At 40.6% G+C, this 21412-nt stretch overlaps 1 protein-coding gene across 8 annotated transcripts in view; it reads left to right on the forward strand.

Annotated features, from left to right (window-relative positions):
• The first annotated feature begins 8294 nt into the window (after nt 1-8294).
• Nucleotides 8295-21412, forward strand: part of ABCC8 (ATP binding cassette subfamily C member 8) — a 73808-nt gene continuing 60690 nt past the window's right edge. Inside the window, exons 1-6 of one of the 8 annotated variants that reach the window (XM_068194077.1) lie at nt 8295-8577; nt 9831-9972; nt 12608-12729; nt 18427-18593; nt 19919-20161; nt 21007-21195. In XM_068194077.1, coding sequence (XP_068050178.1) covers nt 8382-8577; nt 9831-9972; nt 12608-12729; nt 18427-18593; nt 19919-20161; nt 21007-21195 — 1059 coding nt within the window. In that variant the 5' untranslated portion in view covers nt 8295-8381. Of the gene's footprint in view, nt 8578-9301; nt 9327-9830; nt 9973-10999; nt 11178-12607; nt 12730-18426; nt 18594-19918; nt 20162-21006; nt 21196-21412 lie in introns of those variants that run through there. The other 7 variants (XR_011000230.1, XM_068194070.1, XM_068194071.1 and 4 more) reach the window with 7 other exon arrangements.

Below are 21412 nucleotides of genomic sequence, written 5' to 3' on the forward strand. Positions count from 1 at the left end.
GAGGGGATGAGGGTGTGGGTACATGAGGAGAGGGATGCAACAACTGGGGTGGATACAACAAATGGGGTTGTAACTGGGGTGTAGAACTATTAATAACTCCTGAACTTTCCCCCAAGCCTGCAATCCTATCATAAATTGAACAAAACATAGGGTAAAACTTCCCAACTTTAAAATTCCCCTCTGAGTGTAAGATATACAATTTCCTCCTTACTACTGTATCCCGAAAACTAAGTGAAAGAACAGAATCCCATGTCAGATCATCAAAATATTTGAAGACCCAATGCATAAAAGACCTTAAACTCCCCTTCAAAAATTTAACATTCTTATCTGTCAGGGTATTTTTAACTTGGGTATAAAACTCCTTCTGTGAGAGGGAAAGATTGGAACCCATCTCACACATTCTGCCCCCTGCAAAATTAAAAGGAGAAAAGGAAAAGAGAAGTGACTCCAACCAAAACAACACTCACAACATCAGTGGGTCAAAGTAAAAAATCTCATAGAGACTCTGCCGAAGTGACTGGTCCTCTCCTTCCTCAGCAACTTACAGGATTGTCAGTCGTCCCCTCTGAAAAGTCTACAGAAAATTGGGAATCTCCTCTGGGGATCTGGAGCACCAAATGTGGCTTGAAAATCCAAGGGTCATGGTCTCTCGGAGATGTTTTTCAGGGACACTGAAGAACAGGTGCCTGTTTTGGGTAGATGGTAGGTTGCTGCAACCTTCCTGAAGCGTCCCCACAAGGAGAGCGCTCCACCAAGCACACAGCAAATATCACACTCACACACAGCAGCTGGTTATCTAAGATGGCAGAGGCAGGAAGGGTCTTTGTATAGGTTTCCAGTGGTAGTTTATTTCACATTGAAAGTGTCCAGGGACAAAGACAGGGAGAGGTAGAGGGTCCAGGATTATATATATATACATGCTGGTAGAAAGGGGCAGAGCCAATAGCAATAACCAATCACCTGAAGGTGTGAGTGGGAAAAGGATTACAGTGACCAACAGGGAAACACAAGGGTAAACAGAGAGGGGCACAGACCGATGAGAGTACAAAGAACAAAGAAACTGCTAGAACCTTATATATGGTAATATATGGTTATATATATATATATATATATATATGCTTATATATAAATGATTATATATATATATATATATATATATGGTTAAACAGCCAAGGGGCCAACAGGGGGAGTGGCACTGGGGTTGATTGACAGCATGTCACAGGAGTCCATGGAAGAGGTTGAAGTCTAGGGAACATTCTTCCAGGGCATAGCCCCAGGAAGTCCCCTAGTTGGCCCACAAGCCTCCACAGATCAACGCTCCCGTCCAACCTGGTCTGTCTGCAGCATGACTGAGGGTGCCTCGATCCCCTCATCCAGGAAATTGATAAAGATTTTGAAGAGGACTGGGCCCAACACCGAGCCCTGGGGAACACGACTGGCACCGGCTGCCAGCTGGATGGAATCCACTCACCCCCAGTCTCTGGGCCCAGTGTTTCACCCAGTGAAGACTACACCTGCTCTCTCCATGGGAAGCCAGTTTCTCCAGGAAAATGCTGCAGGATATGGTGTCAAAATCTTTCCTAAAGTCCACATAGGAAACATCAACAGCCTTTCCCTCATCTACTAAGCTGTCATAAAAGGAGATCAGGTTGGTCAAGTTGGACCCACCTTTCATGAACCCCTGTCTGATCCCCTGCTTGTCCCATTTGTGCCATATGATGGCACAAAGTTCTCGTTTCTATTATTTGCTCTTTAAAAAGGCAACTTGTTAATGCACACATTAAAACTACAGAATATCCACTACTCCTACTCACCCATTACTTCAGCCACTTAAGGAATTCAAGTTGTAAGAGTGGAGTACGTTCAAAATACCAGGGCGCGATCAGTCCATGAGGTGACTTCTCTGTGAGTGACAGTGTGAAGGACCTGTGGCATTTGCATGAACAGCTGAGACACTCCGTGACCCTGAATCCTAAGGACAACCTATTTACTGTCCAGAGGCTGGAAGCCTGGCCTGTCTCAGCAAAGCCTGTTTCCTGTGTGCTAACATGACTGCCATAGTCTTATTTTCTGTTATTTGCTTATGCTCCTTTAGAGAAGGAGTTTAGAATTTTCCCTCTTTTCTTTGGCTAAAAACACTTATTAAATGTGATCCAAACTTGCAAATAGTTTTAGCCCCCTTGACTCTGCATTATTTTGCCCAGCTTATGGGGGTTTTTGAAGGTTTGGTACTCAGTCTTATTTATAGTTGTTATAAATTTTTAACTTTCCTATGCAAATATATAGACTATATTAAAAATATTTTTTCTCTTGCTATAGAGTGAAAAATAATGCCAAATTTCAATACTGGAAGGAATTGTATATCTATTTGCTTTTTGCCTTTCTACAAAAGCCACTCGATTCCTCCTAAATATCAACAGTATAAAGAGTATTTACCCAGAGCAGAGGATCTCTGGCTGGTTTGAGAGCTGAGGCTGTGGGCATCTGCCCTAAGAGAGGATATTCAGGGATTACTGCTGTCAGGTAAAAGTATCATAGACAATTTAATTTCCTGCAGAGCTTCACACCTAAAAATCCAGGTTCAGCACTTTGCTCTACAAAACCAACACTATACTACTCCAAGAGATAATGAGCTTCAGGTTAAAATCATCATGAAAATAGGAAAAAGATAGAAAAAAAATATTGCTGGCTGTAAGTTCAATTACTAAACTATTAAATTAATTTTCTGTATATTTGTTATGAGTATTGATTGTTTTAACTCCCTTGAGCCTCTGAAAATCCCAAATGTAGTCTGCACGTGGGCTGAACTCAAGAGAAATGTCTCCTGAAATAGGCCTTTCAAAATTAATTAGGTATGTGATAAATTGCAACAGGGAATTAGCAGTATTTGCTATACAGGAACAAACCTTTTGTGCATACTCACGTTTTGGGTATTTTTATGAATCCGTAATATGATTTTTTTGTCATTATTTTAAGAGCTAGAATAAATGCCACATCACAACCTATTAAAAAATAAATAGAAGAAAATTCTGAAGTGCAAAATTTCATTAAACTACATTTTATTTTTGTTAATTTTCTGCATAATTTTGTCAGATAGTGGCACAAGATAAACACATTCCAAAACCAAGTCTGAACTTACAGCTTTTTTTCTCTCTAATTGATGTGTCAGTTTTAACCACTGGAGAAATTGAAGGTAGCCTGGAACAATCCCTGGTGGTCAATAAACAAATCAAGTAAAATGCTGTATGCCTGAGCAGAAAACTGTTTTATATTCTGAGAAGGAAAGATGATATCTTTGGTTTATTTTTCATAATCTTCAAAAAACAATTCAAATCTTAGTTTTTTTTAGTCTAATTTGTGGTTTTTGAAAGGGTTCCAAGAAAGGCTTTTAGCCCTGTTATCTTTTGGAAATTAATGCTTGATATTTGTTATGGTTATTTGTTAGTGTGTATAATTTTTTTAGTATAAACAGACAGAATGATTTTTTAATATACAAAAGCTCGTATACAAGGCAAGCATCATAACAACACTGAACTGAACCAGTAACTAAAATAATATTTGCTGAAGAATACCACACTGGAGCCAGCACGTGTTGTTCAAGTTGTTTATTGGCACGGGTTGGTTCACAGCACTCAGCTTATTCCCCTGAGGAAAACACAACACTTGTACTACAAGTACTACACAGGGAGTACTCAACACGTTAACCATTTAGATGCTGGAGATGAAACTAAGGTGTGAGGTGAACAGTGAGATCATGCAGAGATTCTAAAAGTTCATCTGTGCACAAGGATAGTCGGGAGTGAATAGAAATTTGCTTTAGCATTGTTGTTGCTGATGTGGAGAATCCTGGAGATTCAGGAGGGCAGGGGAACAGCAAGAATATTCTTAGGTCAGGCTGGTAAGGGAAATACCCTGCAGCCCTTCAGGTGATTCACCCTGAGTTGTGCCAAGTAGCCTGAAATGCATCAGTGTTTGTTTAACACTGCAGAGGAGAGTGAATGAACAGAAAAGTGAGATTTTTTGCCAGGTTTCAGGTGCCAAGTCAGCAGTGCTCTGGCTCTATTGCACCAAGAAGCTACTGTTAAACTGAGGAGCTAGCTCAAGGCAAGATTAATTGGCTGAATGTTATATTGGATGTTGGAGAATGTGCTTCATAAAATGACTTAATGATAGAGGTCATTGATGTGGCTGAAGCCACAAGATGTCTGAACACACTTAAAGATAAGCTGTTCCAATCTAAAACACTTGTCTGAGTGTTTGCCTGAAGATGATTGCCCAACCAAGAGTTTGTATTTTGTTCCACTCAAAGATAGATCCGCTTACTCGTAAGTTCTTTCTTCATTTATAATGAGGGACAGTAATTAAAAATTAGTAAGGTTTATTTAGAGAAAAACAGCTATTTCTGTGAATCTCTGCACTACTGTTAAACTGAAAGAGGGAAGGTTTAGTTTAGCTATCAAGAAGAAATTCTTCACTCTGAAGATGGTGAGGCACTGGCACAGGTTTCCCAGAGAAGCTGTGGATGCCCCATCTCTGGCAGTGTTCAAGGCCAGACCAGCTGTGGATGGACCTCTGGACAACCTGGTCTGGTGAAAGGTGTCCCTGCTCATAGCAAGGGAGTTGGAACTGGATGATCTTGAAAGTCCCTTCCATCCCCAACATTCTAGGATTCTATGATTATGCTTATTGTATGAATTTTAATAGCAGCACCTTAGACTATTTTTCAAAGATTTTTGGTTGCTGTTGTGGTTTGGTTGTGTTTTTTGGGTTTTTTTGTTTTGGTTTTTTTTTTTTTTTGTGTGTGTGTGTTAAATTATGTCTTCTATGAAATGACAGAATGGAGTTCTTTGTTCCACAAGACTAAAATAACACTTTTCTCTGTAGGTGATTTTCTCCCATTTTTTTCCCTCAGCCTTTCCCAACGTGCTTCAGAAATGGATTTGTGGCCACAACCCACACATGTATATTGCTTTTCCTCTCTTATTCCTAGAGCAGAATTAAATAGGAACCAGAAGTCATAGTTTAGTGCATATTGTTTAGCTTATTCTAAATCACAATGAGAATTTGCTTTGTTAGCATTTTTTCCTAAGATTTCCTATTTATAATTGGTCTCATTAATGCCTTTAAAATACACAGGAAAGTGAAACTTTCCTGTGTGATGCCTACATTTATATACCTAACTATCACAGCTTTGAACATGGGCTGTGACTCTTCAGAACTTTCACAACTTTGGGGGCTTTTCTATCTGCATTTCTAGATGCAAACAGAAGCACAAAGCTGCAGATCTACAGAACCAAACCATGATTTTTAGGAAGAGAGCTCTTCATTGATGAAAAAGAGAGGTCAGTGTGAAGCAGCTGAATAAGAGGAGTGATACAAATCACAAAGGGAGGAAAGAAAAAATGAAAGCTCATGCATAAATGAATATCTGTTAAAAACAACTGAATTCTGAAGTGCCAGTGCTTTAATATAAAACCAAAATCTGTCTGCATCCTGTAGACAACGACAAATTCCAAGGCAAGCATAAAAGGTGTTTTTTCCTTGAGTTAAAAATATTGCCCTTGTCTCTCTGGAAATCAATTTTTCATAATCAAAATGCTTTCAAAATATTTCTAGTCACCTACTGAATGTGCTAGTGGCTGCCAGCATCTAACTTGACGTCTCATTTCTAATAGATACAATGAAATAATAAAGTAGGAAAATGACTTCTTGTTAAATGGAAATAGTCAGGAGTAAGAGAAATAAGGTATAAAGGGACTTTAATAGAAAATCAGGTTGCATTTGAAACATGCAGATAAACATAGCAGTCTAGCCATTGATTGCATATTTTCTTTGCCTTTTCTGTACTTTGAAAAGGAATTTTCCTTTCACAAAGCTTCATGAAATTTCAGTTTTGAGAGAGAAACTATTCCTCTGTGACGTGCTCCAAAGCCCACAGGATCAGCGGAGATAGTCTGGGTAAGGAAGTTCAGTCCTTTGACACCACAATCACATCTAAGCCTTTCCTAAGAAAAGGATCAAACTATGTCTTTGCATTATTTTGTGAAGGCACAAAATGGCTGTTTCACCATTTGTGAGTGAAAAAGAAATTGTTATTTAATGCTTTAGTGAGAAAGACCAGTATTTGTTCAGATTACTGACTTGATTTCATTGTAACAATAGGTACAAAACTGGAACACTTATTGAAGTGTGAGTTATTTAAAGAGTTTGGGTGTCTGTGTGTGTCCCTGTTTATTTCTATGAATGCTCACCTTACCAGTTTCATTTTACCAACTGTTTTGATTTCTGTCAGTCTGGGGGTTTTTTTGTTTATTGGGTTTTTTTATGTTTTTGTTTTTTTGGTTTTTTTTTTTTTATTTCATTAAGTCATTAATTCCCCATTTAATCCACTGTCTTTACGTTCAGGGTGCCGACACATTTCTGACTCAGCTTTAGCTCTGTGACAGGTGCAGATCTGCTGTAGGACCTGAACTGAGAACATTAATCTTAAGCCACCACATTAACTATGCAATCCAGGCTGTGTCTGAAAATCATTGGAAAGATAAATTTCAAATTCAAAACCATAGAATTTCCTGATGTTTTGTTGTTTGAGATACACATTTTTTTAAATGTTGTGATTGGCACCTTGTAGTAAAGGAAGATGGTCTAGAGGTTCAGAAAACATGCAGAGGTTGGGCATGTGAACTCAGTTCTTGGATTTCTTCAGAGATGTTGGCAAACTTTAATTTCTGTGTTAAATTCTCTGGCCACAGTTATTTCTTCCTCAACTCTTAACAAGGATTTCAGCCTCCAGAGTGTAAACTGCCAAGAGTTCATTGTTACTCTTTGTCCATGGGTAACACAGAGATCTTGCGTCACTTGGGGACTCAGGAAATGCTAAAGTATAAATTACTTAAATTATCTGCATGTAAACTGCTCATACTGTTTATTAAATAATGATTAGGGTAACAGAGCTGAGCTTGACCAGAAGCTAAAATGAATACTGGATTCTATCCAAAACTGAAAAAAAATTATAGTATTTCCAGTGTGGGTGTAACTTTCACATTTGAGAATTCATATACACAGGGTTTGGCTTGGGGTTTGTCTTTTAATTTTTATTCTTAACCACACTGCTGTAGCTCCAAAAGACTATGTATAGGAAATAAAGTTCCATGCAGAGAATTGCTTTTTATTTCCTCCTGTCCAACAGCAAGATCAATAAAAGCAGCGTGATAAAATTAATTTTCAGGTCTATTAGTGAAGTTGTCTGTCCAAGAAATTGCATGTTATGTTGAAGGAGAAGGAAATTTTTCATTTATGGGTTCATTTCCCTTACAGGCATTCAGCCAACTTGTAGCTTTTGCATTTTGAAGAGGGAAGCCTGGATATATGGACTCTTTTGTTGAGTATTTCATGGCTACACACCAGAGATATTTGAATTTTGGACATTGATTCAGCCTGTGCTAGGAAGTGTGTGCCAGGTGCAGATTTCTGATGCACATCACATTTTACTTTCTAGTGCTACTCCCCAGCAGAGAGGTATTTGATTGGAGTTTTAGTTTGACATTGGCTCAGCTGAGCCTCACTTCTACTCGAGAAAAAAAGGAATTGGAAAGTTTGATTTATATATTATTTTGGTGTACATAAAAATGCTTAGGGAGTGATTTGGAGCCCACTCAAATTAGTGATCTGATTCTCAGAGACTGAGGCAGTCTTGGTGGAGGGGGAAAACAGGGTCTAAGTCATTTTAGGGGTAAAAAAAGGTAAGGCACAAACAAAACAGCTGTTCAGAATATAATGTTGAAGTCTCCTTTGGGAAGAGGATATGGCTGAATACATTACTTAATCTAATAATATCTTTATCACAGTTGAGAAACAGCAAAAGCTGACAAGGTTGAAAGAACACGCTTTCCGTAATCTGTAATTCCTCTGTCATCACTAATTTAGTGTTGGGTATTTAATGTTCTGTCATATTAGCGATGCATAAAACGCTCAATACCGAGTCCCGAGAGCCCTGGAACACGGGGCTGGTGCTCTGGGGTACCGAGGGCTGTCACGGCGCGCTCGCATCGGTCCCAGCCGCGTCAGGGAAGGGAAGGGAAGGGAAGGGAAGGGAAGGGAAGGGAAGGGAAGGGAAGGGAAGGGAAGGGAAGGGAAGGGAAGGGAAGGGAAGGGAAGGGAAGGGAAGGGAAGGGAAGGGAAGGGAAGGGAAGGGAAGGGAAGGGACGTGCCGCCCCCGTCCCCGCCGAGCGCTCCCCCAGCGCCCAGCTCGGGGCTCTTGGGGGGCGGTGCCGGGGCGGGGCAGCGCCGGGGCGGGCGGAGCGCGGGGCCGGGGCCGCGGCCGGGGCCGCCGCCGCTCCCGGCAGGTGCGGGCAGAGCCGCGGCCGCGCCGGCTCCGCCTGATGTGCGCGGAGGCGGAGGCGGCGCCCGGCTGCGCGCAGGGTCCCGCCATGGCCCTGGCGTTCTGCGGCGACGAGGGCAACTCCACCGCCTACAACGTGGACCACGGCGTGCTCAACAACGGCTGCTTCGTGGATGCGCTCAACGTGGTGCCGCACGTCTTCTTGCTCTTCATCACCTTCCCCATCCTCTTCATCGGTGAGCGCCTGCGGCTCTCCCTTCCCCTGTGCGTCTGTGCCTCTCCTATTTGCCCCGCTTTTCCTTGTGCCTCTCTACCCGCGGTGTTGCTTTGCCGTGTCCCCCGGCCGGCTTTGTCTCGCCGTGGGTTTCCCCCCCGCGCGTGGGCCGCGTTTCCCCCGCCTGCCTGGCCTCCCCTTGCCGTGTCCCCCGGCCTGGCCCTGCCCCCGTGCCGCGCGGGGAGGCTGCGCTGCTGTCGGCATGCGCTGCGAGCTGCGGGATGCTCCGGCGGCCGCCTCTCCCCGGGCAGCCCCCGCTGTCCGTCCGGGCAGCGGGGCCCATCTCCGCCTGTCGGGGCAGCCCACGGGGCTCTCCGCAGGTGAAACCCCTTGCGCAGGCAGGGCAGGAACGGGTGATGCTGGAAGAGACCGCAGGATTTGCCCTGCCGGTGCAGGGCAAGGAACAGAAATAAATGTGCAATTAAAGCCCAGGAATCCTGACAAGTAAGTGTTGCATTGTGAACTATGACTGCCAGCGATCACCGCGGGGTCACAGCTGCCTGGCAGCTCCCCCTCATTACAGGTCCTGCCCCGCGGCGGTGGCTTCTGCGGTACCTGAGGTGGATGCCATTTGAGGTCACAAGCCCAGCGAGGCCGGTAGGTGGCCCGGTGGTTCAGCGCACGGGGCTGTCACTGCTCCAAAGCCTGGACCGGCCCGCGGAGAGCCACGGCGCGGGTGGGAGTAACACTCGCTCCTGGGGATGGGAAAAGGTCCGGTGGGAAAATAGCAGCCAGCACGACTGTGAAAACGGGGTCAGCTGCTTAGAGTTCTCTGCGTTTATCTGGAATCTCTCAGTATTGCTAAATTTAGCGACATAAAGCTTCACCCCCTTTTTTTTTTTAACTTTTTAAAAGAATTGAAGGGAAAAGAAGTAGTGCGTTTATTGTACTGCTTGTGTATATTTGTCAAAACGTTACTTTGTTGTTCATTTAAGCTGTGAATAGATTTTAAAAATGTTTAGTGCATGTAATTACTTGATGGTAAGGTGCTAGAAGTATAGGAATTTAAGGCTGTGTCCTGTCTGAGTTATTGATTTTGTTCTATATGAAGTGAGATAGTGAGAGCACAGTTCTGATAATATTCAAATGCATGTGTGTTTAACAACAGAGCTGTGTCAATGTTGGTATGCAGAGTTGTTACATATGTGGTTTGGGTGTTTTGTAAGCAAGATCTTTGTGTGTCACTCTTGTCTATGATTCTCTTTTCTCTTTTAGGATGGGGAAGTCAGAGTTCCAAAGTACATATACATCACAGCACATGGCTTCATTTTCCTGGCCACAATTTACGCTGGATACTGACTTTTATCCTCTTGTTTGTGCTGGTGTGTGAAATTGCGGAGGGTATAGTGTCTGATGGGTAAGTGTCTGCCTTCTCCTGTTTGCGCTGAGCAGTTTCAAGCTTTCAGGGTATATATTTCCCCCCATCTAAGTTCTCATCTAAACCATATTCCTTGTGGTTACGTACATATGTTTTCTTAGTGATTAATTTACCAACCTTGTATCAGAAATTCCACAGACCTTGCCAAGTGATGTACACACACACAACTGACCTTAATCATTTTTAGTTCAGCTTAATGACACTATCTTTCCAAAGAGTAATCGTAGAAAATCCTAATGATTCAAGCAGATAGTGACATTTTCATGATCTGTTTTATGACCACGGACCCAATCCCACAGTTCTTACTTAGGAGGAACTCCTATGTGCACAGTAGGCCACACCATTCACCCCCAAACTGAGTTCTTTTCATCTAAATAAGATGAATTAATCTGCTGGGCCTTAAGTCACACCTCACAGAGTTTCTTCTGATGATTGTGCACTATATCTCCTATGTTACCTGCAGCAGAGCAGCTCATATTATGTGAGCATGAACTATTATCTGATATTCAGCTTAGGATGTCACTAAACAGAAATCTGTGGAAAAAAATTATTCCAAGTGAAACAAGCGGTACAGGAGAGTGAATTTTAATGAAAAAAGCTAATTATATAACAATGAATATTAGCTCTTCCTATGAAGAGAGGCATGCTTTTTCATAATGATTATGAATTTGAACCCAAGGATTATGAAATGGAAGCTCCAAATTAAATAGAAAAAAAACGTCCCTGATTAGCTATCTATATAACAAGTATCCACCAACCAGTGTGAAATGCACTGCAGTCTTCTGGTGTAGAAAATTATATCATCATTATTATTTTAACTTCTCTTAAACATATATAAATAGGATGTTTCTCGTTGCCAGGTTTTTTTAAAGGAATTTTTCTCTTGCTTATTCAGAGTTATCAGGGTGTGGGATGCTCAGAGCAAAATCTCCTGCTTTGAGTTTTCTCCTTTATTTTTCTCGCTAGCAATGCCTCTCATATTTATTTGCTATTTAAGTTGACTCAGAACACTGCTGTTAAGTAATAGGTGTCACCTGATGAGAATCCAAGCTCAGAGCTCTGCTGGGGGAGTGCCAGCCCACAGTCGTGCTTCCCAAGCACTCAGCAGGCTGGTGAGGGCTCCAGTGAATAGAAGAGAGTTTTAAGATTCATCAGCTTTCTAAGAACCAAAATGGATCATGCTGGTGAGTCCTTTTGGCAGCAACTGGGTGCTAAAGGCTTTGGCATCTCAGCAGTAGAAGTGGCCTATTGGAGGTACAGTTATATAGGGGAATTCCAGCAACTGTGAAATAAATAGATTTTTAAAAGCCTCCCACTGCTGCAGTGTTACCTACTGAAGCTTAGGCTGTCTGAAGAAATCTGTTCTTGTTGGGTTTTTTTGTCCTTGCTGAGAATTCAGCCCTGATGTACAAAACTAGGGCATGATTGGAATTTCAGAGGATCCTTTCTCATTTTGCTATATTGACATCCAGCTTTTGTCAGCAAGAGGAATTCAGTGTTTGTGACAGGCTGTGAGCATGGCTCCAGCCAGCTCTACAGAGTTCACCACAATCTTCATTGAGGGAAGGCTCTCCTTTCTAGAGCAGAAATGCAGGAAATGGTTGTCCTGAGCTCCTATGGTTCTGCTAGACTTTTGGAATGTTCTGCTCTCAGAAATGTGATGTCCTGTGATGATATTTTATCTCCCTCCCAGCACAGCTCTTCTTGTCTCTCCAAACTCCACAAAAGTAGTGTTTGATGAAGCAATAAGAAATCCATTCAGAGGACACGGTGTGAATTTCCCTAAATGTTTGTGTCGTGAAGTCATCTTGGTACCTACTTCTGGTGAAGCTGGCTGGGAGACAGAGAAATTGTAGCCCTTGATAGCAAAGGGCATTAAATTCTTTTTGTGAAAGAAAGAAAAGGGGAGCGGGAAGGAAGAGAAAATGAGTAGGAGGAAAGAGGGGGGAAAACATATTTCTGTTAAACACTACACAAACCAACAACATTGCCCAACAATTCTAGTATTCCCAAAGGGCTGTATTTGGCCGGACCCCTCCTGCTGCTACCTGAAGCAAAGTATTAGCACAGTTTTGCTTTATAGGACAAAACATAAGAATGTATGATTCTGTTATAGGGTTTCTTTTTGTTGGCTTGCAGTCACTGAAGACAGACCTCACTGTAAGTAAATCCTGTGCTGTGGTGCTGTTCCTTCTTTAAACTGAAAAAAAAATGAAACACTTCCACAAAAATGCTTCTGTAGAAAATCTTGAACTGTGCTGTCAGCTGGTCTTATCTACATATTTTGATGGACAGCTCCCAAACTAGTTTAGCTTAAATTAACTTTTCTCATTTTGGAGATGAGCTGCTTGTCCTAATTTAAACAGTGTTCCAATTTTGATTTCAGTAGGAAATAGGAGCACACACCTTTTGTTTTCAGCACAGAGGAGGAATTTGAAATCCAACTGTGTGATTTAGAAGCAAAAATTCAATTTAAACTTGGAGAGGTTTGCGTCCATAACTCATTCTAGAAAATCTTACATCAGAACAAGGTACGGTTCATGAATTAAAAGGGAAACATTTAAATAGCTGAGAGGTTTGACTTTAACGGATTTTTTTTTGTTTTGTTTTGAAGAGTTTCTGAATCCCGCCACTTACACCTGTACATGCCGGCTGGAATGGCATTCCTGGCAGCCATCACATCAGTTGTCTATTACCACAATATTGAAACATCCAATTTCCCCAAGCTGTTAATAGGTATGTCCCAAAATCTATGCACCTGGAAGTGTGGCTGTGGTGCTGTGTTGTCTGCTTCCTTGGTGGCAGATCACTGCAGTGTTCTATGACCAAAGCTACCCCTCTATGTATGCTCAAACATTTCATTACTTTTAATGCTTTTAACTTCTAATAATAGTCTGTGTAATGTTCTCAGGGATTCAATGAACCAAACTAGGAAAAACTGCTTTTGTTGGAAAAGTAGCATGGGAAATTGTTAACTCTAAATCCAAACCCCCTTGTCAGCCTGTTGTGTGGAAGCGTGATGTAAGAGTGAAGAAATCTTTGTGTGTGTGATCTGTTGAAATATGCTAGGAGCTAAGGAATGCCATCCCTGACTTTCAGTCATGAATATATTACTCTGCCTGCTTGCTCTTGTTTCATGTTCCTAAAACTCACTTTGAAAACTGCTTTTGAATGGAAAATGCTAAGAATGAGAACTACCTAGTCTACTCTGTATTTTGCAAGATTGTGAACAAGCTGTAGCTATAGAAAATCCACTGCTACTGGTGGTCATGCAGTTGTTCATGCGTTCTCATCTGTTTAAGTAGACTGCAGTCTGGGGATGTCTACATGCTTAGTCACATCCTGTTAACTGTTATTTCTTTGGTTCTGGCTGATCAAATTTTGTTTGAGCTGGATTTCTGTATCAGTAGATCCTGCTAAATTTGTCTTGTGCCATTGTATCTCTGTCTAGCAAAGATTTGTTCTAGTTTTTGTCAGGTGGGGAAAAGTCAGTAATAACTAGATTTGAGAAAGCTTTTAAATATTGAAGATTATTTTAATCTACATGTTGGGGTAAGTGAGAGTCGTGTTCTGCAGAAATAGGCTGTAACTCCTGGGAAAAAAAATTCCTCTCCAAAGACTTAGATTTCTGTCCAGGCTTAGCAACCTTTATGTCTTCTCATTTGGGACTGCTCTTCTTCCTGTACCTTTCTTTTAAGTAGGATCTTTTTTATCCTTTAAGAAAGGTGAGGTCATTTAGTTGCTTTTTAAATAAGTCAACAGAGTATTTTTAATGCTTTCTCACAGGAAGGCATTATGCCTCAGGAAACATTGCTAGCCTTTCACATTTGCCTATAAAGCAAGCAGTGATTTCTGTGGTTTTGTTTTTTAGGTTGTTTTTTTGTTTGGGCTTTTTGTTGTTATTTCAGATGTATAATGCAGTGTTAAATAATTTAGTGTCACAGCCACATTCCTGCTGTTAAGTCTTTGAGAAGGGTAGCAAAGTTACAGCTGGTAGTTGATTACCCTTTTTTGCATAATTCCTGCTCAGTAGAGATTTCTTTTTTATGATAATACTTTTCAGTGTTTAGAGTGCTGATGCTTCATAAACTCTGGACAATACTTGAATACTAAGAAGTTGTACCAACGAATACCAGCACTTACTTAAGGATTATGGATGAATTTTAATTTTGCAAGAATTTCCAAGGACTAGACTCCCTCAGAAAATCTGGTCTTAATAGCTCTTAGGCAAAAAAGAAAATCAGACGATCACAGTCTTTCCCACTTAGTTTGTCTGATTTGAATTTTACTCCAAAATCTTCACAAGCCGATGGTCTTTGGTTTTTATTTTATTTTTTTCTTTTGTTTTTCTTTTATTTGTCCTAAGACAGACATTTCTGGAAGTCTCTATCCTTTGTTCTTAACTGCACAAACTGTGAGGATTGTAAATTATCTTTCAATCTTAATTGCAGCTACTCTGTATTGACATCTGGGACTAGGGAGCACTTTATGCAACTGAACCCAGTACAGATAGTTAAATTGTACATTTACTTGGCTGTCAACCCACTAGAGTGCAGTGTGCCCATGAAGCAGCTTTGCTTTAGAGCCTCATTTTATGAGGTAAATGAGAACCAGGAGGGAAAGCTAAAGTTGGTGATCAGCTTTTTGCTGGATGTATGGGAAACTGGGCTTGGGTAGAAGACATCTAATGTTCTGCACACACGGAGCAAAGTAGAAGAGCTGATGTGACGTGTTGCTGCTTCTGAGCATCAGTGAATTTCCAGCAAACTGCAGGGCATCATCTGCCTCAGCTGCAGGATGAATGCTCACAGCTGCAAAGAGTTGGTAGCTGTTTAAAAGAAAGACTAACAGAGCCTTATCCAAAAACTATTAAACCCAGCAGGGGAACTCTCTGTGCAGTGGACCCTTAAAGGTCTGTTCTTTAATTCTGAACAGGATAAAATTTTCCAATCCCATGAAATTTTGAGATCTGTTCTTTTTTTATAGAACATTTTCACTCTGTACCTTAAAGAAACCAAATTGATTTGTAGCTCTTCTAAAACAAGTAAGAGGCAGATACCATGACAGGCACGAGGACTAGCATGTTTCCTTGAGTATGCAAAAGGAGGACTCAAAGTTCCTCTACTGATTCTGCTCCTGCCTTTCAGCTTTAGCCCAGGGACCTGGCTATTTTGAAGTAGTCATTCTTAGTATTTCTTATCAATAAAAGTTGACAAGGTTCAGGATATTTATTAACTGAAGCTAATGATTGAGTTCATGAATGCGGTTGAGTGACCCAACTATTGGAACAGCTTGATCTGGTATGAATGTGTTTTTTCTCTGTATGATTTTTTGGTCTATAATTATATTTCAACAAATGTAGCTGTTTGCATGTAGTGCTGTTTACCAGGGCACTCTCATAACAATGCTAATTTTGATGCTCTTTGTACCATGTGGTTGCATACATTTGTACAGTTAAGCAGGACTCATTTTAAATAATTTTCATACTGGATTGGAAAATCTTCTGCTTTTTTGATGTTTAAAATACACAACTAAATGGTAGCATCTGACTCCACTCTTTTTTTAGTTAGTTTCTTTGTTTTAAAGATAAATAAACCTCAAAAATTATTAGCAGGAGAAAACTATGAAATAACAACAGGACTTTGAGGTTTTAATGTGAAATGGGTGGTAGCATGGGAACACATGATTTTTTTTATTTTAGAAAATTGTCCTTTTTTTAAAACTAATATTAATTATATGACTGCCTTACTGTTGCAGTATATGCCACAGCACATGTCACAGTTGAGAGGGCCAAGATACACAGTGTCACCATACAATTTCAGAAAGCTTCAACCCATAGAGAGTAACACCAGACCACTTCAGAAGGCTTCACGTGTCAGTGCTCCTGGCCACTCCATGTCCCATAACCTTCACTATTATTCACCTGTCCTGCGCAGCTGTAGCCCATTGGGGATGAGGCTCGGCTGCAGTCCCACTCCCAATTAACACAAACTGTGTACCTACACCTTACCACTACTAGGCAGGGATCTATTTTTCTGATTCAAAATTTTTGTCCTTTTGCATTGTAGTTGTTTCCCTTGGAATTGGTTTATTCTCTAAGATGTAACATCTTGCATAAAAATGTTGCTTGTTGCTTAGTACAAGAAATTTCTCTCCAAACAGGCACAGGTTAATTAATAAATCCTATCCAGTTAAATGTGTGGCTTTTTCAATTGGGCTTAATTCAATGAAGGTGTAGAAGAGTTTGAGTTGCACATTGCCTTATTTTTCAGAGACGTGGTCCACGTGAGAATCTACACCCCGGTGGTATGGGTTGAGGTGTCTTACATGGCCCAAGAAAAAGCAAGGTCATTTAGGCATGTAGAACAGGTCTAAAGCAATCCAGTAAATGTAACTGTGCCTCTGTGGTCTGATCATTTTGCAGTTCAGACCAGTGGAAGTTCTCAGAGATAATTTCTAAAAACTTTCCGCCAAAATATACTCACCAGCCAGATGATGAAAACATCATCTATAAAAAACAGAGCCACAATTGTATTTTCCATGGAGCCTTGAGTGGCCTGTGAGTGTTCTCCAGATCAGATTACGTACACTTGAATTCAAAAGCAAAAAGCTAAGTAAATTCAAATGCTTCTAAGTAAGTGTGACCTGAGAATGTTATGCTTGGCACTTTGTAATACTTCTTAGAAAAAAGATAAATTAACATTATTACAATAATAATAAAAGGTCATATAGACCCTTATTTAAACCCTAAATAGGAGAATGGCTCTGCTAGTTCTTATATAAGTCCAAGACATGCATAAACACCTGTTGGCTTAGTTATTTTTTGGAAGTCCTCCACTGGTGGATATTTTCAGTGTGCAATGTTTAAGTCCCTTTTATTCCAAGAGGGATGTGTTCTCAGCCTGTTGTTGGAAGAATGAAACAAATCAAGGTTTAACAGATAAAGGTGGTTAAGAGTAGAACAGCATGGAATGTAATTCTTGGATGAAGTGAGACTTTATAGTCAGAAGTATTGCAAATAGGGAGGAATAGGGCCTCAAAGGAAGGAAGCAGTCTGAAACAGGATGAGAAGCAATCTAAGTTGGGAAGATGATAGGAAGCCTCACATAAAAAAGCTAAGAAAAGAGAGAAAATTTCTCTTTATAAGAGAAATTTGGTAAGTATATCTTTAAAACCCTCTCTGCAACTGCATCAGCCACTGAAGTGCAGCGTGCAAATACCTGACCAGTCAATGTTTTACTCTTGTGAACTGGCCTCTTAATTTTAGAGGAAGAGAGGCTCCCTTGGCAAATGTCCTAATGCACAGTGTTCCTGTACTGTTCCATTCACTGTCCTCATTAAAAGGAGAGGGTTTATCTTGATTTCTGTAGAAGCAGGACTGGCAGTCCCAAACCTCACATGGATTCAGTGCATTGAATTTAGCTTTGCTTGGAAAGGGTAGCCCCAGTGTACATCTCCAGAGAGCTTTCTGGTGCCTCACCGTAGCTGAAACACTACCAATTCTTTGAAATGTATTCAACTTCCTGATGATTATCCATATTTAAGCTAGACTTAGAGTTGCTAATGCTTTGGTTGAAGTCTTTCTCTGGTGTTCCAGTAAGACACTTGGAAAGCACATCCAAGCTTTTCTTGGCAGTTAGAGCTTATTCCATCTGTACACCATGGCAGTTACAGAGGCAATGAAAGATGTATTTAAAATAATATAACCCTGCGAGGCATTTCCTTAAGAATAGGGAACAGGAGCTGACTTATGGTGTGATGAATGGCGTGGACAGTGCTTCCAAGTCGCCAGAGCTTATTCCAAGGATTATATAGCTGTAGCTGATGGTAGCATGAGCACCTTGAGACAAGAGGTTTCATAGAACACTAAAAAGTGAAAGTTGTATTCCATGAATGCCAGAATATCCTTCCTTGATGTGACTGTTGTATCTACATTGTGAATTACATATATGGAATTTGTGTTGAACGATAGTGCGGCAGCAGTTTGGACAAAGTATTTTAATGTCTGTTCCTGACACATCCCAGAGATTCACAGGGAATTTTCCTTCAAGCCACATTCATAGCAGTCTTGCAGCATTAAGCAAATCTGAAGAATATTATTCACAGGCACCTTCACTTTTGGAGCAACAGCCTCCCTTGAGCTGATCATGTGGACATGGGTTTACAGCAGATAAAATTTCCTTCAGCAGACTTCACTTTGTGAAACTTTTGAAATATCACTGAATCTAATAGAAAAGGCATTTAGAACTAACATTATCTTAATATGTTAATGTTTTTGGAATTAAATTAGGCTTCTGTTTGACATGAGAAAGACCACTCTCTGGTTTAATAAATTTTGTTGAATTCTTCCTTAATTATATTTTATAATACCATTGTATATTTTTGCAACTATAGAGCTGGTTAATTTGTTTGGTTTCTTTTTTTTCTCTACAGCATTGCTGTTCTACTGGACTTTAGCTTTCATAACTAAAACCATCAAATTTGTGAAGTTCTGTGATAATGGGGTTGGATTTTCTCAGCTTCGATTTTGCCTCACAGGACTCTTGGTTGTTCTTTATGGAATGCTACTAGCTGTAGAAATCAATGTCATCAGGGTGAGGGTAAGTAACTGTGCTAGAAGTCTCCTTCTGTAGTTTTTATTGGTTGTTTTTTGGGTTATTGGTATTTTTTAATTCCCTTTTCTAGGTACTTGGTGTAAAATGCATTACTGAAGGAGGAAGAAAAATCCAGTTAGAAATAGAAATCTATTTGACAATCAAGGGTTAATACTATTTTACTAGGCCAGATGAATCTGTAATTTCGAAAAATGCCGCTCTGTTGTTGACAATTTAAGATCAATTTCATCTGTTCCAGTTTGCTGTAAATTTTTAAATTATTCTGTTTCAGTCATGAGAGCCAAGTATTTCTGATGCAAAAGACTGGTAGAAAGGAATTGTCCACTCTATCAGAGAATATCCTAGACACAGAAATAGCATCTCTCATTTTCCAGGAGACAATCACAATAAGTGATTTATTTGGGCTACCAGGGTTCCTCCCAGCTATATTTTTTTTCCTCTGCAGTGTCTGCACTCATAATCTAAACTGAGACTTTGGAGACTGCTGGATACATAAATTCCAAAGCTCCCTTCAGCTGGCACTCACCAACTGTGCACACAAATTAAATTTAGGAGAGAAAGGAATATTCCCATGTAATTTTTTTCTTGCTGCAGCACCAGTAGCTCCATGTTCTGAGCTAACAGATGCGAAGCAGTGTGGTGTGGGAGATGAATCCCAGTGATAACCTCAGGGCTGTGTCTTGGCTCCTGTGCCCCATGTTGTGCTGCCTGGAACTCAAAACAATGCTGGGATTGTCCTGTTTAAATAATTGAGGAGGTCAGTCTCTTCTGACATGTCTCAAGTGAAAGGGCAAGAGGAGATGGTCTTAAGTTGCACCAATGGAAGTTCAGATTAGTTATTAGAAAAACTTCTTTTTTACTGAAACAGGGGGTAGGCATTGCAATAAGTTGCCCAGGGACATGGTGGAATCACCATATCTGGAAGTATTCCAGAGGTGTCTGGAGATATCATGTAGGGGTGATTAGGGTGGTTCTGGTTTGGTGCCTGTACTGGATGATCTTGAAGGTCTCCCAACCATGATGATTCTGATTCTGTAAGGTGGTTTGGATTTTTTATCCTGCAAGTATGTAAATTTTTGCACCATAAGCAGAGTCATAGTGAATGATAAGAATTATTTATCTCTAGACTGGATGCCTCTGATTATCCTCAGTACCTGAAGAAACTAGATTGCTCTATTGGTTGTACTTGAGTGTCTTTTAAGAAACCAAGACTGATTCGTTGATTATCTGCAATGTCCTTATCTATGCTTTGTACGCTTGTGTTTTCTACACATTCACCATGATTCTGCTGGCATTTTTCTGGATTTCAGAGGTATGTTTTCTTCAAAACCCCTAAAGAAGTTAAACCTCCTGAGGATCTCCAGGATCTTGGTGTCAGATTCTTGCAGCCCTTTGTGAATCTGTTATCCAAAGGAACATACTGGTGGATGAACACATTCATCAAGACTGCCCATAAAAAACCAATAGACTTGAAAACCATAGGCAAGCTTCCCATTGCTATGAGAGCTCTGACCAATTACATTCGCCTTAATGAGGCCTTTGAAGCACAGAAGGTATGCAAAGCATGGAATTATGTCTGTCTGCTTACTCAGAGCTTGTGTTTTTCATTACTTTTTATCATATAAGCATGACACAAAGAGATATAAACAGATATGATGCAAATGAAATATTCATTGGCATAGCAGTCCATATATCAAGAAACCACATCCTCAGCTGTACCTTGTACAAATAATGAACTTTCTCTAATCAAATGTGTATGTCAAGCGCATTACTGGTTAAATGTGTGTAAAATGTGTACAGCCTCTATTTTTATGTAGAAAGTAATCATGGACTGTGCTCACTGAACACCATTATTCCTTCTAATAAGACCCTGGAAACATTCAATTACACCATCTGTATTAATTAGGCCTTGCAGGGCTATTTTTTTGTCTGTTATTGCAGTTACAGCTTGTCCATAGGAGAGTTCAAGGCTGAAACTACCTCGGCTCAAATTAATTTTCACTCCTCAGTGGGAGCCGAGCATGTTTTTGGGATTCTAAGAGAACTTGTTTGCATCCTGCCAAAGAAGTGTATGCTTCCAGTGTTCACCAGAGAACAGAAACTTGTCACTTCCCTCCCTGTTTTTTTCCTTCCTCAGCAGGCCACAAACAACACACTTACTTGATCCCTATTAAAGGTAGGAAAGAAATCATGGTTCTTTTTGTGGAGAGAAGTGCAAATTATTGCTTTGTTCTGACTCTACAAAAAGAAACAGTAGTTGTAGTTCCTCTGCTTTCTGCCTGAGAGATTACAAATGGTTGTCAATGAATTAAAGCAGTGATAAAAATACCAATGATTTATCCGACCTGAGATTAATGTATAACGTAATTCTTACTAATGTTAATTTAATTCTGACCAGAACAAAAGATCAGTGTCTCCCCAAGGATCCAGATCCATTTGGCGTGCTCTCTGCTGTGCTTTTGGAAGACCCTTACTTCTCAGCAGCACATTCCGTATTCTGGCTGACTTGCTTGGATTCGCCGGGCCACTCTGCATCTCTGGGATTGTTCACAATGTTGGGAAAGGAAATAACACCATCCGCCCACAGGTACTGTCAAAATGTCATCAAAAGAGAGGAGTCAGAAGAGGGATGCTGTGACTCTGTATTGTTTGTCCTCGTGAGGAAAGCGACTCTGTGCTGTGTTTGTGAGTGCTGGCAGTGCCAGTGTGAATGTACTGCCTGATACCCACTCTTGTACTGTGATGGATGCGTCCAGTGCAGGGCAGCAAAGGTGGTTAAGGGACTGGAGCATCTCTTGCAAGGA

The sequence above is a fragment of the Anomalospiza imberbis genome, chromosome 6, assembly GCF_031753505.1.
Source record: "Anomalospiza imberbis isolate Cuckoo-Finch-1a 21T00152 chromosome 6, ASM3175350v1, whole genome shotgun sequence".
NCBI lineage: Eukaryota > Metazoa > Chordata > Aves > Passeriformes > Viduidae > Anomalospiza > Anomalospiza imberbis.